This window comes from Rhinopithecus roxellana, chromosome 8 (genome assembly GCF_007565055.1).
Source record: "Rhinopithecus roxellana isolate Shanxi Qingling chromosome 8, ASM756505v1, whole genome shotgun sequence".
Classification (NCBI taxonomy): domain Eukaryota; kingdom Metazoa; phylum Chordata; class Mammalia; order Primates; family Cercopithecidae; genus Rhinopithecus; species Rhinopithecus roxellana.
Window position 1 is genome coordinate 66285726 of NC_044556.1, and position 16021 is coordinate 66301746.

Sequence of the window (16021 nt, forward strand, 5' to 3'; positions counted from 1 at the left end):
TGGCATACTGACATAGTCATTGTTACATTTTTTAATATGTCAGTTTTACCACTCTCCTAAACTTCTTTAGGGATTTGCAAGATCTAGTTTGTAAGTTTTGTATGAGTCAGCAAAATTGTAATCAGTATAGCTTTCTAGTGAAAAGTTAGAAATAAGAAAAATATACTTAAAGGGAATTAATTTCATTTGACTTACTTATTGAATGCTTTGAAACTTTTATCAACTAATACATTTACTAATTTGGATTGCAGCAAAGCAAAAGCTCTTGGGAATAGCATAAATGGACACTCCTGGGACAAAATTAGTTCCATTGTCTTTTATGCATAAGTTAAACAAGGGAATTGTTGAAACACACAAACCATTTTTCCCTCAAAAATGCAAATTGTGCAATTGGGAAAATATATTTAGTGTTGCTTTGAGTTTTGGTTATCAAACAACACTGTTTTCTTACATTCTGGAGTTCTTTAGAAGTCAAATTCTGTCTATGCAGTAAGGGTTAAGAATTATGGGAATAACTGTTCTTTACATTTGAACCGAAACGTGCTAAACCAGAGAGCAACTTCTAATAAGTAAAAATCGTTGGTGCTTTGTTGTTTTTCCCTTTGTGCCTCTCTTAATGCTTTATTATGGTCTTAAGTCTCTTTTAGCATTTGCATAAAGTTCAGGATAGATCCCTCGTTAATGACGTGCCGATCATTAGATACCTGTGTGTCAATAACATGCTCTGATGCTATGTACCATTGACAGTCACACCGTGCCCCTCCATCTGCTTTTGTTTTGACCCTATCTTTGAACTTTATCTTGGTTGCCGGCCAGTAGTTTTCCCTTTAATTACAAGAAGGAAACTGTCAATAAAATCTGTTAAATGGGATGCAATGAGTGGCTTGAATGGGCGGACGGCTATTTGTTCAAATTCTGCAGCATTCAAGGTATTGACAGTTTGTTTTCTGGGGCCATATGTGACGATCAATCTCAGGCTGGGCTCAGCCGCGCTGAAAAATGAAAAACCAGATTGCTTTTGCTTACTTGTGGATGACGACTTTGTGATTTGGCGCGGTCCTAGTGAGATGAGACCTTCTGCCCAAATTGCCCCCATGAGAGCTAGGGACGCGTGACTGTTTTTAGAAATAATTTTTAATTGATTTTGTAATTAACAGTTCATCTACAATATTGATGCATGAATCCTTGGACTGATAGGAGGGAAATTGTTTTCAACAATGAAGTTGTACTTTCCTATTTGTCTTCATAATGGAGTTTAGCATTTCGCAGTTTTAATTGTGAATATAACCCTCTTCCTCACGAAACCGTGTGCCTCTCTTCTTCTACTCTTCTGTGCAATTATAAAATATGATTTCTTATGACAGACGACGTTGTGATTATGAACCCTGAAGAATCCCCTGCCCTTCCTCTCCAGAAGATCAAAGTGAGAGATGGGGTAGAAATTTTCTGAGGATTTATTAGTTTGTATGGACTTCACATTATACCATCTCTCATAATTAGATGAAATATTTTACAACAGTGGTTTTGGGAAAAATTTTTATTTGGCAATCATGAAACAATTCTAATTTAAAACATTTACTTGGTTAATTGTTTTTAAAATATACTAAGCCTGTGCTATATCTTTTATGTTTCAAATTGCTTTTTAAAATTATTAACTAACCATAAATGCTGAGCAATGCTAAAATTTTATCAACAAAATTGCTAAAATTATATAATTTTAGATATTGGATGTATACTTTATAACTAAGTATTATAATTTAGAGTACCTGAATTAGTAGCAGTCTTTCTGTCTCTGTTGCTTAGAAGTATAAACATTAATATTTCTGATAGATAAATGTCCTAATCCACATATTCTACTTCTGGGAGAGGAAGTGACTACCTCACAGCAGTGACTGGTGATTGGAAAGTGTTTAAAGAATTAGTTCATTTATTTTTCACGTCTAAAGTCAGAAATGGTCAATAAGCTCCCCTTTCTTCTCTTATCATGGTAGTTGAGTACCATTGCTTCTTCTAAAAAAAAGTCTCGGTCCCAAAATATTCTTGCAGGGGATTCCATCTTTCATTTAGTCACTCAATACCAAGAAAGATCAATTGAATCAGAGTCCATATTAAAGAATAACTGATTAAGTACTCTAAGGACTATTTTAATCTCTAAATTGTGCCACCTCTACTGTGTTGTGTAACTATGGCCTTTTCTTCACCCACCTAACCTGCAAGCCCCATCATTTTAGTTTGGGGCAAACAACTCAGAAAGTCGGTTTCTTTGATACTGTTAATATGATGTTGTTTTATTCCATTTTTGACTGTTATTTGGAGCACAGCAATGAAGTTGTAGATCCAGGATGGAGTGTAGACTCAAACTTGCTTCGATCCAATGTAGGTTTCTTAAACTGCCCATGCACATATCAGTATAAAAATATTTTAATACTTTAGACACCTTAAAGGGCTTCTATTTTTGTTGTTGTTGTTGTTGTTTCTGTGTGTGTGTGTGTGTGTGTGTGTGCGTGTGCGCGCGCACGTGCATGTGTGTTTAGGAATTCCAGATTAACATAAGTAACTTTTTGTGCAAAAATGAAAATCTATTTCAGTGTAATTTAAGTAGATATCTTAGCTTTTCCTGCATGGATGTAGGTGTTAACAACCATTGTCTTGTTTATTTAAATTTTAGCTTATTTTAAACATCGGTCTTCATTCAGTAACTATAAATGTTGTGCTTGTGCTTGGAAAACAGGCTTCCTGATGATGTCCACCATATTTTTTGTAGCTTTGTTTCTGTCATAAGTGAATTCAGGAATACTTATAACACCAGAACATCACTGGAAACTCTATCTTCATCTGTATGGCCAAAACAACAATATGTTATCAACTGTTATAATTCTACAGTTTTCACATTCAAATCTTTGAAAACCCTAAATAATAGTTTCAATTACTTTTGAAGATAAGAAACTTACAGTCTCTTTTAAGCTATACATTATCTTATTTTTGAGTATTAACCACCTCTTGAGTAATTATTGCATCCCTGATATATCTATGTGCAATTGAATTTTAAAAGAAAACTCTAGGTCACAATTTTAATATTGTAATTCTTAGGCCCCAGTTTTTTCATGTATGTAACAAGAGGTTTGACTAATATCAAATTCTTTCCAACTCTGGAATTCTATGATTCTATAATTAATTTCATCTCTGTGTTAGAAAATGTAGTAAAATATTTCTATAAGCACCTCAGTAAGATTATATGATGGGATTTATTTCTCTTCGTTGGATCTTTTGATTCTTATGTTAAGAATTTGTTTGAAATTATATACTGTAAGATGAAAAGCAGTTAAAGCTAATGAATCACTTTAGTCTGACCGTTCTCTGTTGCTCAAGTCATAAGCCCTTCAGTCCCTAAATCTGCCACTCACATCCCAGTCTTTGTCACCCCTGCCCCGCCCCAGCCTGAAGCCAGGTGAGCCTAATCCATTCAAGAATAAACATGTTTCAAGTCGAGTTTTCTTTTTAACTTCTACATGTTATTTCCAGAATAATAGCACCTATTGATATCAAGCTACAAGTAATGATTTGGTTATCAATTTAAAATCATAAATAGCTAGAATGACCTCATGACAGCATTCTGTTGTTCTTAAGGACAATTGGTTATGTATGCAGAGTTGTATAATTTCAAGGTATAGAAAGTTTATGATTGCTGTAGGATACTGAAATGGGCACTATATTTAATTAGGGTATTTGGACCCTCATATAGGTTTGGCTTAGTGTGTTTTCATTACCACTCCATTAGGGGAGCCTTTTTAGATATGGTTTTCCTAGTAGCCCCCCGATTAAATAGTAATACCTTCTGTTTAGGATATATATACACACACACATATATATACATATGTATACACACAGCCATGCATATATATATATATATCATATTATATTATATATACACATTTTACCTAAAAAGAGGAATGTTTTCTACTCTCAAATTACAAATTTCACCTCCTTTGAAAATATGTTGCTTAAATACATAACTGTTTTCTCATCTGTAAAAGAAGGCAGGTGAATTAAATAATGTCTAATATACCTTAAATGGCCTAAAAATTTTAGATTTATTACTTTTAAGTAAAGGTGGCCAGTTTGGTTTCATACATGTATATATATATAGGTGCATATGTGTGTGAATGTTGTGTGTGTGTGGGGGGGGGGGGTGGGGTATGTGTGTAAAGTAAAATTAGGCCTTAGTCAATTTTACAAAATTTTGGCTAAATTAGTTGATTTGATATTCTGGAGATAGTTTTAGCTGCTGGTCAAGAGATTATCCTTTTTCAGAATCTTTCTGTAGACATTTCATTTTTTCAGCTTCTTCTAGGAAATCTTATTTGATTTCCACAACATACCTGTGCAGTAGGCATGTCCAATATCATTTTACAGGTATGTGAAGAAAGCTGATAATCATGCATGGCTATTATGAGGCAGAAGGTGGGACCTTCCGTCCTTTGCTATCAACAAGCTATTTCTATTCCACAAATAATTATATACATATTTTTAAAAGGATTAATGCAGAACACTTTACCCATTATAATTTCACATCTGGGAGCCCAAGTTAGTAGTTTTAATTTGAGAATGTCATGCCCACTTTCTTTATCTTGCCATCTTCTAGGAGTTAGAAGACTATAAAACTACCCAAGAAAGTGACAAACAAAATTGGACATGAAATGCTTACTAAGATATTGGAACGTTTTATGAGAAATGAATATGTGTAAGCTTTGTGTGGCAGGTAGAACTTTGTTCCTGATTTTTACCCAGAACAAACCATAAGTAATACTATCAGGTAAATAAGAAATCAAAATTATGACCTTCCATCTCCTAGTTTACTTTTCATTGGTTTTTACTCAAGTCTGCCTTCACTGAATTATTTTAATTCTATTTAGAATAATATATTTTGGAAGTTAGCTTTTTAAATTTAATACAACCCTTAAATTTTAAACATATTACAGTATTGTAACTTTAAGGTAAAAACATAAAAGCTGACTCTTAAATGTTTCTTTTCGTGTTCAATGATCACTGTGTCTTGGCATGGTATCAGAAATATTTGCTGCAAATAGCTTTGGCCTTCCAAAGATATTTACCTGAGTAAATACCTGGGTAATATGTGCTTATTATCTGGGCAATAAGCACATAAAATACTCTGCAGTTGCTTATTTCCAGGAAATGATTATAACATAACATTGTTTTCATCTATATATTTTAAGATAATGAGCTCTGTTACAAAAGGTCATTAGCATGGTGCAGATCATCTATGATGTTGTGAAATGTTGAACTCTTCACCAACCAAATTGATATCAACATTCACTTACCTAGTATACTGTAATTGTCCTTATGACTTTTGGCAAAACGAGTTAGAACCCCCCTGGAAAAGTATAAGATATGGAGAGAGAGACAGAAGGCCTTAAGTAATTACAGAAAAATAGAAAAGATCTAGCAGGTAAATCCCATTATGCAAGGTAAACATAACAATTTAAACATTAATTTGGGACTTGTAAGGAGCCTGAAGAAAAGAAACTACAATCACGACCACGGAGGTTTTCTGTGGTTCAACATTTTATATAAATAGAGTCAGAGTGATTTGTGTGGCTGGTGTAAATGTCAAAGAAAGTTAGCTTTTTAGCCACAGCAAGAAATGAGGAAAACAGGCCTTCTAAAAAAACTAAAAGTATCTTAATGGAGAGCTCTGAAGTGGAAAGTTCTATTTATTGTCACCATGGTTAAGCAGAAAAATCAGAATTATTATTACTATTTTCAATATTAAAATCATAAGGTTTCTGGGTTGGAAGAAACCTAAACATTTTTTTTTTTTGATTCAGCTCCCTACTTAATATGTGAAAGGCTTCCTTGATATTTCTGCCATCTGTTTCTATAGCCGCCATAGAATTCTGCTTGATTCATTACTTTCTAGAAGAGACCATTCCATCAGAAATTTCTCTCTCTTTCTTTTTATCTATATCATTTTAATGCAAAAGAAAACACACAAAAATATAGACCTTAATGAGTGTATGAGTTTCTTAGGCTACATTGACAAATGACCATAACTTGATGGCTTTAAATGACACGTATTTATTCTCTTACAGTTCTGGATGTCAAATGTTGATCAGTTTCACTAGGTGTAAGACAATGTGTGGACAGGGGTTCACTCCCTCTGGAGACGCTAGGGAAGAATCCGTTTCCATGACCTTTCCCAGTTCCTAGGGCTGAATTCCTTGGCTCAGGGCACCCTCCTCCGTCTTTAAAGCCAGGAGTAGCATTTTTCTTCAGTGGTAACATTGCCTTCTTCTTCCTTTGCTTCCAAGGACACTGCTTTCATTGAGTGCCCACCTGAATAATCTAGGATAATCTCCTGTATCAAGATCCTTAACTTAATCACATCTACAAAGTTCATTTTGCCATAGGAGGTACATTCACAGGTACTAGAGATTAGGACCTGAATATCTTCAGGGCCATTTTTCAGACTACCACAATGAGTACATGAGCAAGATCAAAAATAAAACTCGTGATGTAACCCCTGAAAGCCCTTCAAGTGTCTCGTTCCTATCTCAGCCCCTTCCCTTGCCACAAAAGTAATCACTATCCTATCCTAAGTTTTATAGTCATTACTTCCTTTTATTATAGTTTTTTAAAAATAAATGTGTATACTTAGCTACTACAATTTAGTCTTGCTCATTTACCCATTAAAAAAAGGATGAATTTTTAAGTCAGTACTCTAAAGTTCCTCCTTCATTTTATTTTTCCTACAATTTATTAGTTAAAGATGCCAGGGCATTTGACCTACAGGGTTTTCCACTGTCTGGATTTTGAAGATTGCATAGTCTTGGAGAAGTTCATCATGTTTTTTCTGCCCGTTGCATTTTGTGCAAATTGGCAACTGGATCTGGAGACTTAATCAGACTCAGGTTATATCCCTATGGCACCTATAAGTTATGTAGTGTTCATTGCAAGATACATAATGTTTGTTTCTCTTTTTGTGATGTTAGCAACTGTTGACATTCATTACCTAAATTTATTAATCACTGGGGGTTGAAAAATAGTGATTTGTAATTTTGTCATTTTTCTTTTCTTTTTTCATTCAGTAGGTGGGATATGTATAAAGCAATGCTTTCTCTTATCTCTTACTTGGTTACCAGCGATACAATTTGTTTAGGAAAAGTAGTGTAAGTGCTTTCTTATTTCTCTTTATTTACCAGCTTTCAGAGTAAATAATTGGTGTCCTATTGAAAAAATATTATAAACACAAGTATTCAGACATATTTAATGGATTTCAATCAGTCTCAATTATAATCCTTTTTGAAGTTAAAATTGTCCCATTTTTGTCAGTGGGAACCTCTTTGGGTTGGCTTCTGAAATCTTTTTGAATACCTAGTAGTTCTAGATGATATCCTTTCTATTTGGTGTGACAAAATATTCTATGTTAATTTTAAATATTTTCTGGTTGAAGCCTAGAATCAGATTACAACCTGGGCACTTGAGATGCCTTCCAGGGTTGGCCGTTCTTCCTAGGCCAACATCATCTGTTTACATAAGTACAGATCTGGGGATGCAGAGACACATAGACCTCATTGTGTGTGTGTGTATGTGTGTGTGTGAATTTATGTATATTTTGGGAATACCCTGTCACCCAGTTTTTCTGTAAATGTCCCTGAGTTTTTAGTTTTGCCATGCAGTTGCTTTTTGTTGTTGTTGTTGTTGTTGTTGTTGTTGTTGTTTTTATGTGAACATTTGGAGAGGCTAAAAAAATTCTACTATCTCTGTTAATTTAGAGTCAATTTCAAATGGTAATCAACCAGTGTTCCTCAGTACCCTAGTCAATTGCTACCCAAAGAACCACTGTTAGGTGCCATATATATTGCATATGGAAATTTAAGGATACAAATTCTGTTTTAGAAAATAGACCTTTTCCCACTTCTCTATTCTGTCCATCACATTCTGTTTCATTCATTCAATGATTGCAGAGAGTCCCATTCACCCTTCCCTTACTACCCATCTTTATGTAGGCAGTTTACAAACATCAAAGAAAATCAAGTCCTGCGTTTCACAGAAAAGTTTTACACTGACTGTTGGTTTATGTTATATATTAGGCTCAAATCTGAATATACTGTGCCTGTATCTAATATTCAATTCCATATTCAAAATGAGATTTGGCACCCTTGAGAAAGTATTGCCAAGAATGGTCTAAAAGTCCTGAAGAAAGTTCCCAAGCGGGACTTACGTATTTTGGATTAACTATGTCTGTGCACACAATGATTAATATTTTCTGTCATAGAGAAGGGAAATATTTTATTCTAGGGAAGATATAAAAATAAAATCTTCTTTTTCAATGGCTCTAAGTCTTATTAAATTTGCAGCTGTAAGGATGATGATATTTAGCTATCTTCCCAAAGTAAATGATCTGAACTAGACACATTTTGTTAGGATCCCTTTCACAGAGTAAAATATTGGAAGTTATGATAAAGTTCTGTTTTATTATTAGGTGTTAGACTTAATATATAGGTAATAGTATGTGTGTTATATACACTCTGGTTATCTTTTGAAATATTGATGATTTTGGAATAGTATTTGTTTGTCTTATTGTCTAATTCAGTAGTTCTCAATCTTGGCTTGGCCGTAGAACTACCTAGACTTTTAGCAACACTGATATCCTAGTTCTGGTATGTGACTTAATAGATCTAGACTTGGGCCCAGTATCCAAGATTTTTAAGAAACTCACCCATTGTTTTTAACATGTAGCCTTGTCCTGTCTAGTTAGTTTATAAACTTATGATATCCATAAGTTTAGCTGGTTCCCATTAGCACAAATACTGGAACTATTTCCTTTAAAGCACAGTTAAAAAGAAACCAGCACGAACAATGAAAATGAAATAATTATATACATTAATGCCAGTTCTATTGAGCCTGGCGTCAATGTGTAAATTTAACCAAAAGAACAAAACAGAGATTAAAACCACAGATCCAGAACTTGAGCTAGGATCCCTAATGGAGATTAATATTTTCTTCAGCAGTCTGCCAGCTGAATCATTGTCTAATTAAATAGTTCAGATTTAGTGAGTTTGCATTTTAAGTGTTAGCAGATCCAGAACGGGTAAAGCTAAAATGAGTTAGAATCTTTTCTGTAAATGGGAAGTTAAATTATCATAGTAATTTGATTAAATCATTTTAAAATCTCTCATTCTAAATCACATCCTTTAAAGAATAGTTTGAAGTCTTAATTGCTGTTTGTGAGCATATCTCTCTGCTATTTGTTCTTGCCTCATTTCCCATGACAGCCTATAATGTATCTCCTGCTGGGCAAGAGTAGTGGGAAAGGCAAGACTTTGGGTAGGGCTGAGGTAACTGTGTAGCCGACTTCAAGAGTTTAAAGATATGCCATGTCGAAAAAGGAAATTTATCCTGTATTGTTCTAGTAGTTAGAAACAGGACCAAATGATAGAATTTGGAGACAGATTTAGGAAAACTTAAAGAAGAAATTAATAATTAGTTTTGCCTTTTATCAAGGAGAATACTCTACATACTTTTCATATGACTGGCAATGTCTTCATTAGGAATGTTGTAAAGAATGGCTGATGAAGATGGGAGTTTGAACAGGATGTGTTTAGAGGACAATTCATCTCATTTTTTAAGGGAGTGCACATTTAGTGTTCTATATTCTAGCAGCATTATTAATTTGAAGAATCTTGAGTCTAAACCTGAGTCTCACACATATTACCAGTGCCACCTGGCTTCTAGGGTTTGGGGAGGTAAAATGAGGCCACATTCACCTGAAATAGGTGCTTAATAAATGGTAAATGTATTATTTTTATTCTGGTGTGTTTTTGGTCTAGTTGGAAAATAGTTATTTCAAGTTTGTTTTGTCACTGCAGAGTGTAATTCCCATTTTCTCCTTCCATCTTTTACTCTGTTTTCATGTAGAGAGCTAATTATTAGACCCAGCATAAGTTGAGAAAATCCAATTTGTCTCTGTTCCCTTATGCACAAGGTCCTTATTACAGTCTTTTGTGTACCTAGAGACTCACCATGGTGTTTCCCCATACCTCCCGTTTTTCCTTCGGGTAGCACTTAAGTGCAAAAATAGAGAGAGAGAAAGAGTATCAGAGCATGTTGCCATCATCTCTATGAATGTTTTTCTGTCCCTAACATTACCAACCCTTAGATAACTTTAGAAAGTATGTGTGTTTGTTTCTAAGAGACAGCACCATAGGAGGTGGATGAGATTGCCATGCTGAGAGGAACCAGACTGGAGAGAAGCTGGGTAGAAATAATCCACAGGGAAAGGCCAGGCGTATGTTGGGGAGTGACTTGAATCCCGCTCCAGGGCACACTGTCAACACTATTTCCCACTTTGGAAAAATTCCTTGTTTTTGCTCTGCCAGGCAGAAATTGAGTCTTGAGCAGTAAATACTTATAAGCAATTTTATTCCAGATTATTCAAATTTTTTTAAAGAGATGTCGTTAAACTACCTAATGTTAATAGTGATCAGTTCACCAGTGATGTGGTGGAATGATTGAAAATGACAATGTAAATGAAAAAAAAAAAAAAAAAAAGACTAAACAAAATACGAATAAATTTCAAAACATGCTACTGGTTATATCTATCTTTTAATTATTTTGCCATATTTCTTTTTTATTATATGTTTAGCCACTTGCTTTTAAATTACATTCCCTCTCTCTTTTTGTTCATGTGATCTATGTTTGAATTGTATGAAAGATTAGGCTAACTACATATATCTTAGAGCTCAGCATTCTCAGAGAACTGGAATTATTAAACATGAAGAATCCCCCAAAGACTCCATTATGTGTAATTAACAGATAAACTGTCATCAGAATCAATAAAACGTGCTAAATGATTCAAACTTGTATATAATTAAGTGTCTGCTTTAGAGCTGGAGCTGTAACTTTTATTTTTTCCCCACATCTCACATTTCTCACAAGAATAATTTGGCAACCTTGTTAACCCTTTCTTTGCTTGATGGAATTAGATGTTCAAATTATTCATTTAAGGGTAAAGTTCACCTTTACAAATGTGAAAAATATTTCAGAACTCAGTGATCTGAAGACACCATTTGTTTTTCATCAGGGAAGTAGACTATGTAAGGACGTTTTAATGAACTGATACTACAACATTAAACATCCTAAAAGGATAAATACTGTATTGTGATTTCTGTACAGTGCTAGATTCAGTGTATTCACATGGAGTTCTTAGGAACTTAGTCATCAATTTTTTTCCCCTCTTTGGGAAATATTGGCTTTTCCAGACAAGATCGGAATTTTAAACAACCTTCCCCCACACAACACTAAGATAATACTTTTAATAGATGGCCTTCCATGGTTGGTTGTTGGGTGTATGAATATATACATGGATGAGACAATGAATAAAATAGTCAAGACTGTAATCTGTTAAAAGAAAGCCTTCTCTTGCTCAGCCTGAGGAGGAAAAATACACATTTTAAATCATAGATCTTTTCTAATAATTCCCATCTTCTAAGCTCGTATTAGACATTTTGAAGGGAAATTTAGGAAGAAACAGAGACTGAAGAAATGTGAGACTCTGAACAAATCACAGTTGCAAGCTTAGGGAAGTTCAAAAATAATTAATTGAATAACTAATTTTATAACTCTAGTCTACATAGGTTTGTTATTATTAATGTAATTACTTATATCTTTTGCTTCATTGCACAGACTCCATGCACATAGAAGATGTTGAAGCCGTTCAGAAGCTTCAGGATGTCTTACATGAGGCGCTGCAGGATTATGAAGCTGGCCAGCACATGGAAGACCCTCGTCGAGCTGGCAAGATGCTGATGACACTGCCACTCCTGAGGCAGACCTCTACCAAGGCCGTGCAGCATTTCTACAACATCAAACTAGAAGGCAAAGTCCCCATGCACAAACTTTTTTTGGAAATGCTGGAGGCCAAGGTCTGACTAAAAGCTCCCTGGGCCTTCCCATCCTTCATGTTGAAAAAGGGAAAATAAACCCAAGAGTGACGTCGAAGAAACTTAGAGTTTAGTTAACAACATCAAAAATCAACAGACTGCACTGACAATTTAGCAGCAAGACTATGAAGCAGCTTTCAGATCCCTCCATAGCTTCCTGATGAGTTTCTTTCTACTTTCTCCACTATCTTCTTTCCTCTTCCTTCCCACATTTCTCTTCCTCTTTATTTTTTCTCCCTTCCTTCTTTCCCCCTCCCTTATTTCTTTGCTTCTTTCATTCCTAGTTCCCATTCTCCTTTATTTTCTTCCCATCTGCCTGCCTGCCTTCTTTCTTTCCTTTGCTACTCTTGTTCCTCCCTTTACTCATCTTCCTCCTGTTTTCTAAATTTTAAATAGCTTTAGTTGTAAAAAAATAAAAATAAAAAGCCTTCCTTCTGCCTTTCCTTTCTCTTTCTTCCCTTTTTTCCTTTTTCCCTTTCCCCTTTCCTTTCCTTCTGATCTTCTTTCCATCTTTCTTTTTCTTCCTTCTGCTGCTGAACTTTTAAAAGAGGTCTCTAACTGAAAAGAGATGGAAGCCAGCCCTGCCAAAGGATGGAGATCCGTAATATGGATGCCAGTGAACTTATTGTGAACCATACCGTCCCCAGTGACTAAGGAATCAAAGAGAGAGAACCAACGTACCTAAAAGTACAGTGCAACATATACGAATTGACTGAGTGCAGTATTAGATTTCATGGGAGCAGCCTCTAATTAGACAACTTAAGCAACGTTGCATCGGCTGCTTCTTATCATTGCTTTTCCATCTAGATCAGTTACAGCCATTTGATTCCTTAATTGTTTTTTCAAGTCTTCCAGGTATTTGTTAGTTTAGCTACTATGTAACTTTTTCAGGGAATAGTTTAAGCTTTATTCATTCATGCAATACTAAAGAGAAATAAGAATACTGCAATTTTGTGCTGGCTTTGAACAATTATGAACAATAATGAAGGACAAATGAATCCTGAAGGAAGATTTTTAAAAATGTTTTGTTTCTTCTTACAAATGGAGATTTTTTTGTACCAGCTTTACCACTTTTCAGCCATTTATTAATATGGGAATTTAACTTACTCAAGCAATAGTTGAAGGGAAGGTGCATATTATCACGGATGCAATTTATGTTGTGTGCCAGTCTGGTCCCAAACATCAGTTTCTTAACATGAGCTCCAGTTTACCTAAATGTTCACTGACACAAAGGATTAGATTACACCTACAGTGACTCTGAGTAGTCACACATATAAGCACTGCACATGAGATATAGATCCGTAGAATTATCAGGAGTGCACCTCTCTACTTGGGAGGTACAGTTGCCATATGATTTCTAGCTGCCACGGTGGTTAGGAATGTGATACTGCCTGTTTGCAAAGTTACAGACCTTGTCTCAGAAGGAGCTGTGAGCCAATATTCATTTAAGAGGCAATAAGGCAAATGCCAGAATTAAAAACAAAATCATCAAAGACAGAAAACGCCTGACCAAATTCTAAAACCTAATCCATATAAGTTTATTCATTTAGAAATGTTCGTTTAAATTAATCTGCAGTTTTTACCAAGAGCTAAGCCAATATATGTGCTTTTCAACCAGTATTGTCACAGCATGAAAGTCAGTCAGGTTCCAGACTGTTAAGAGGTGTAATCTAATGAAGAAATCAATTAGATGCCCCAAAATCTACAGTCGCTGAATAACCAATAAACAGTAACCTCCATCAAATGCTATACCAATGGACCAGTGTTAGTAGCTGCTCCCTGTACTATGTGAACAGTCTTATTCTATGTACACAGATGTAATTAAAATTGTAATCCTAACAAACAAAAGAAATGTAGTTCAGCTTTTCAATGTTTCATGTTTGCTGTGCTTTTCTGAATTTTATGTTGCATTCAAAGACTGTTGTCTTGTTCTTGTGGTGTTTGGATTCTTGTGGTGTGTGCTTTTAGACACAGGGTAGAATTAGAGACAATATTGGATGTACAATTCCTCAGGAGACTACAGTAGTATATTCTTTTCCTTACCAGTAATAAGGTTCTTCCTAATAATTAATTAAGAGATTGAAACTCCAAACAAGTATTCATTATGAACAGATACACATCAAAATCATAATAATATTTTCAAAACAAGGAATAATTTCTCTAATGGTTTATTATAGAATACCAATGTATAGCTTAGAAATAAAACTTTGAATATTTCAAGAATATAGATAAGTCTAATTTTTAAATGCTGTATATATGGCTTTTGCTCAATCATCTCTCAGATGTTGTTATTAACTCGCTCTGTGTTGTTGCAAAACTTTTTGGTGCAGATTCGTTTCCAAAACTATTGCTACTTTGTGTGCTTTAAACAAAATACCTTGGGTTGATGAAACATCAACCCAGTGCTAGGAATACTGTGTATCTATCATTAGCTATATGGGACTATATTGTAGATTGTGGTTTCTCAGTAGAGAAGTGACTGTAGTGTGATTCTAGATAAATCATCATTAGCAATTCATTCAGATGGTCAATAACTTGAAATTTATAGCTGTGATAGGAGTTCAGAAATTGGCACATCCCTTTAAAAATAACAACAGAAAATACAACTCCTGGGAAAAAAAGGTGCTGATTCTATAAGATTATTTATATATGTAAATGTTTAAAAAGATTATTTTCCAGAAAGTTTGTGCAGGGTTTAAGTTGCTACTATTCAACTACACTATATATAAATAAAATATATACAATATATACATTGTTTTCACTGTATCACATTGAAGTACTTGGGCTTCAGAAGTAAGAGCCAACCAACTGAAAACCTGAGATGGAGATACGTTCAAAGAACGAGATACAATTTTTTAGTTTTCAGTTTAACTCTCAGCATTACAAAAGAGTAAGTATCTCACAAATAGGAAATACAACTAAAATGTAGATTTAGAAAGAACTGCACGGGCTTTAGGGTAATTGCTCATCTTAAACCTCACTAGAGGGAAGTCTTTTCAAGTTTCAAGCAAGACCATTTACTTAATGTGAAGTTTTGGAAAGTTATAAAGGTGTATGTTTTAGCCATATGATTTTAATTTTAATTTTGCTTCTTTTAGGTTTGTTCTTATTTAAAGCAATATGATTGTGTGACTCCTTGTAGTTACACTTGTGTTTCAATCAGATCAGATTGTTGTATTTATTCCACTATTTTGCATTTAAATGATAACATAAAAGATATAAAAAATTTAAAACTGCTATTTTTCTTATAGAAGAGAAAATGGGTGTTGGTGATTGTATTTTAATTATTTAAGCGTCTCTGTTTACCTGCCTAGGAAAACATTTTATGGCAGTCTTATGTGCAAAGATCGTAAAAGGACAAAAAATTTAAACTGCTTCTAATAATCCAGGAGTTGCATTATAGCCAGTAGTAAAAATAATAATAATAATAATAATAAAACCATGTCTATAGCTGTAGATGGGCTCCACATCTGTAAAGCAATCAATTGTATATTTTTGTGATGTGTACCATACTGTGTGCTCCAGCAAATGTCCATTTGTGTAAATGTATTTATTTTATATTGTATATATTGTTAAATGCAAAAGGAGATATGATTCTGTAACTCCAATCAGTTCAGATGTGTAACTCAAATTATTATGCCTTTCAGGATGATGGTAGAGCAATATTAAACAAGCTTCCACTTTTGACTGCTCTTTTGTATTGTGTTTCTTTTTTTTCCCCACTAAAGAACCAAATCGACAAACACTGCCCTTTGTTGCTTCCATTCAAAGAGTATCTCTGAGTACCTGTTCCCTAAAAATAAAGTCAGAGTTTAAATTAGTGCTATATAAAGGCTTGTCAGAATGAATTCTAGGGTGCCAAGAGACATTTTGCATATTTAAGAGTATGCAAAGTGTCTCATGGCACATTAGAATTCATTCTGACAAGCCTTTATATAGCTCTTATTTAATCTTAAAGCATCTCCACATCATCCTGCATTACTCAAAATCATCGCCTCTATGTCAATGTCATAACAGAAAACTCTCCCCCTATTTTAAGATCATATTAAAACCTGCTA

At 34.3% G+C, this 16021-nt stretch overlaps 1 protein-coding gene across 2 annotated transcripts in view; it reads left to right on the forward strand.

Moving 5' to 3' along the window:
• Positions 1-15655, forward strand: part of ESRRG (estrogen related receptor gamma) — a 226144-nt gene extending 210489 nt beyond the window's left edge. For both annotated transcript variants that reach the window (XM_010366505.2, XM_010366471.2), the window contains one exon: positions 11707-15655. In XM_010366505.2, coding sequence (XP_010364807.1) covers positions 11707-11951 — 245 coding nt within the window. In that variant the 3' untranslated portion in view covers positions 11952-15655. The remainder of the gene's footprint in view (positions 1-11706) is intronic.
• The last annotated feature ends 366 nt before the right edge of the window (positions 15656-16021 follow it).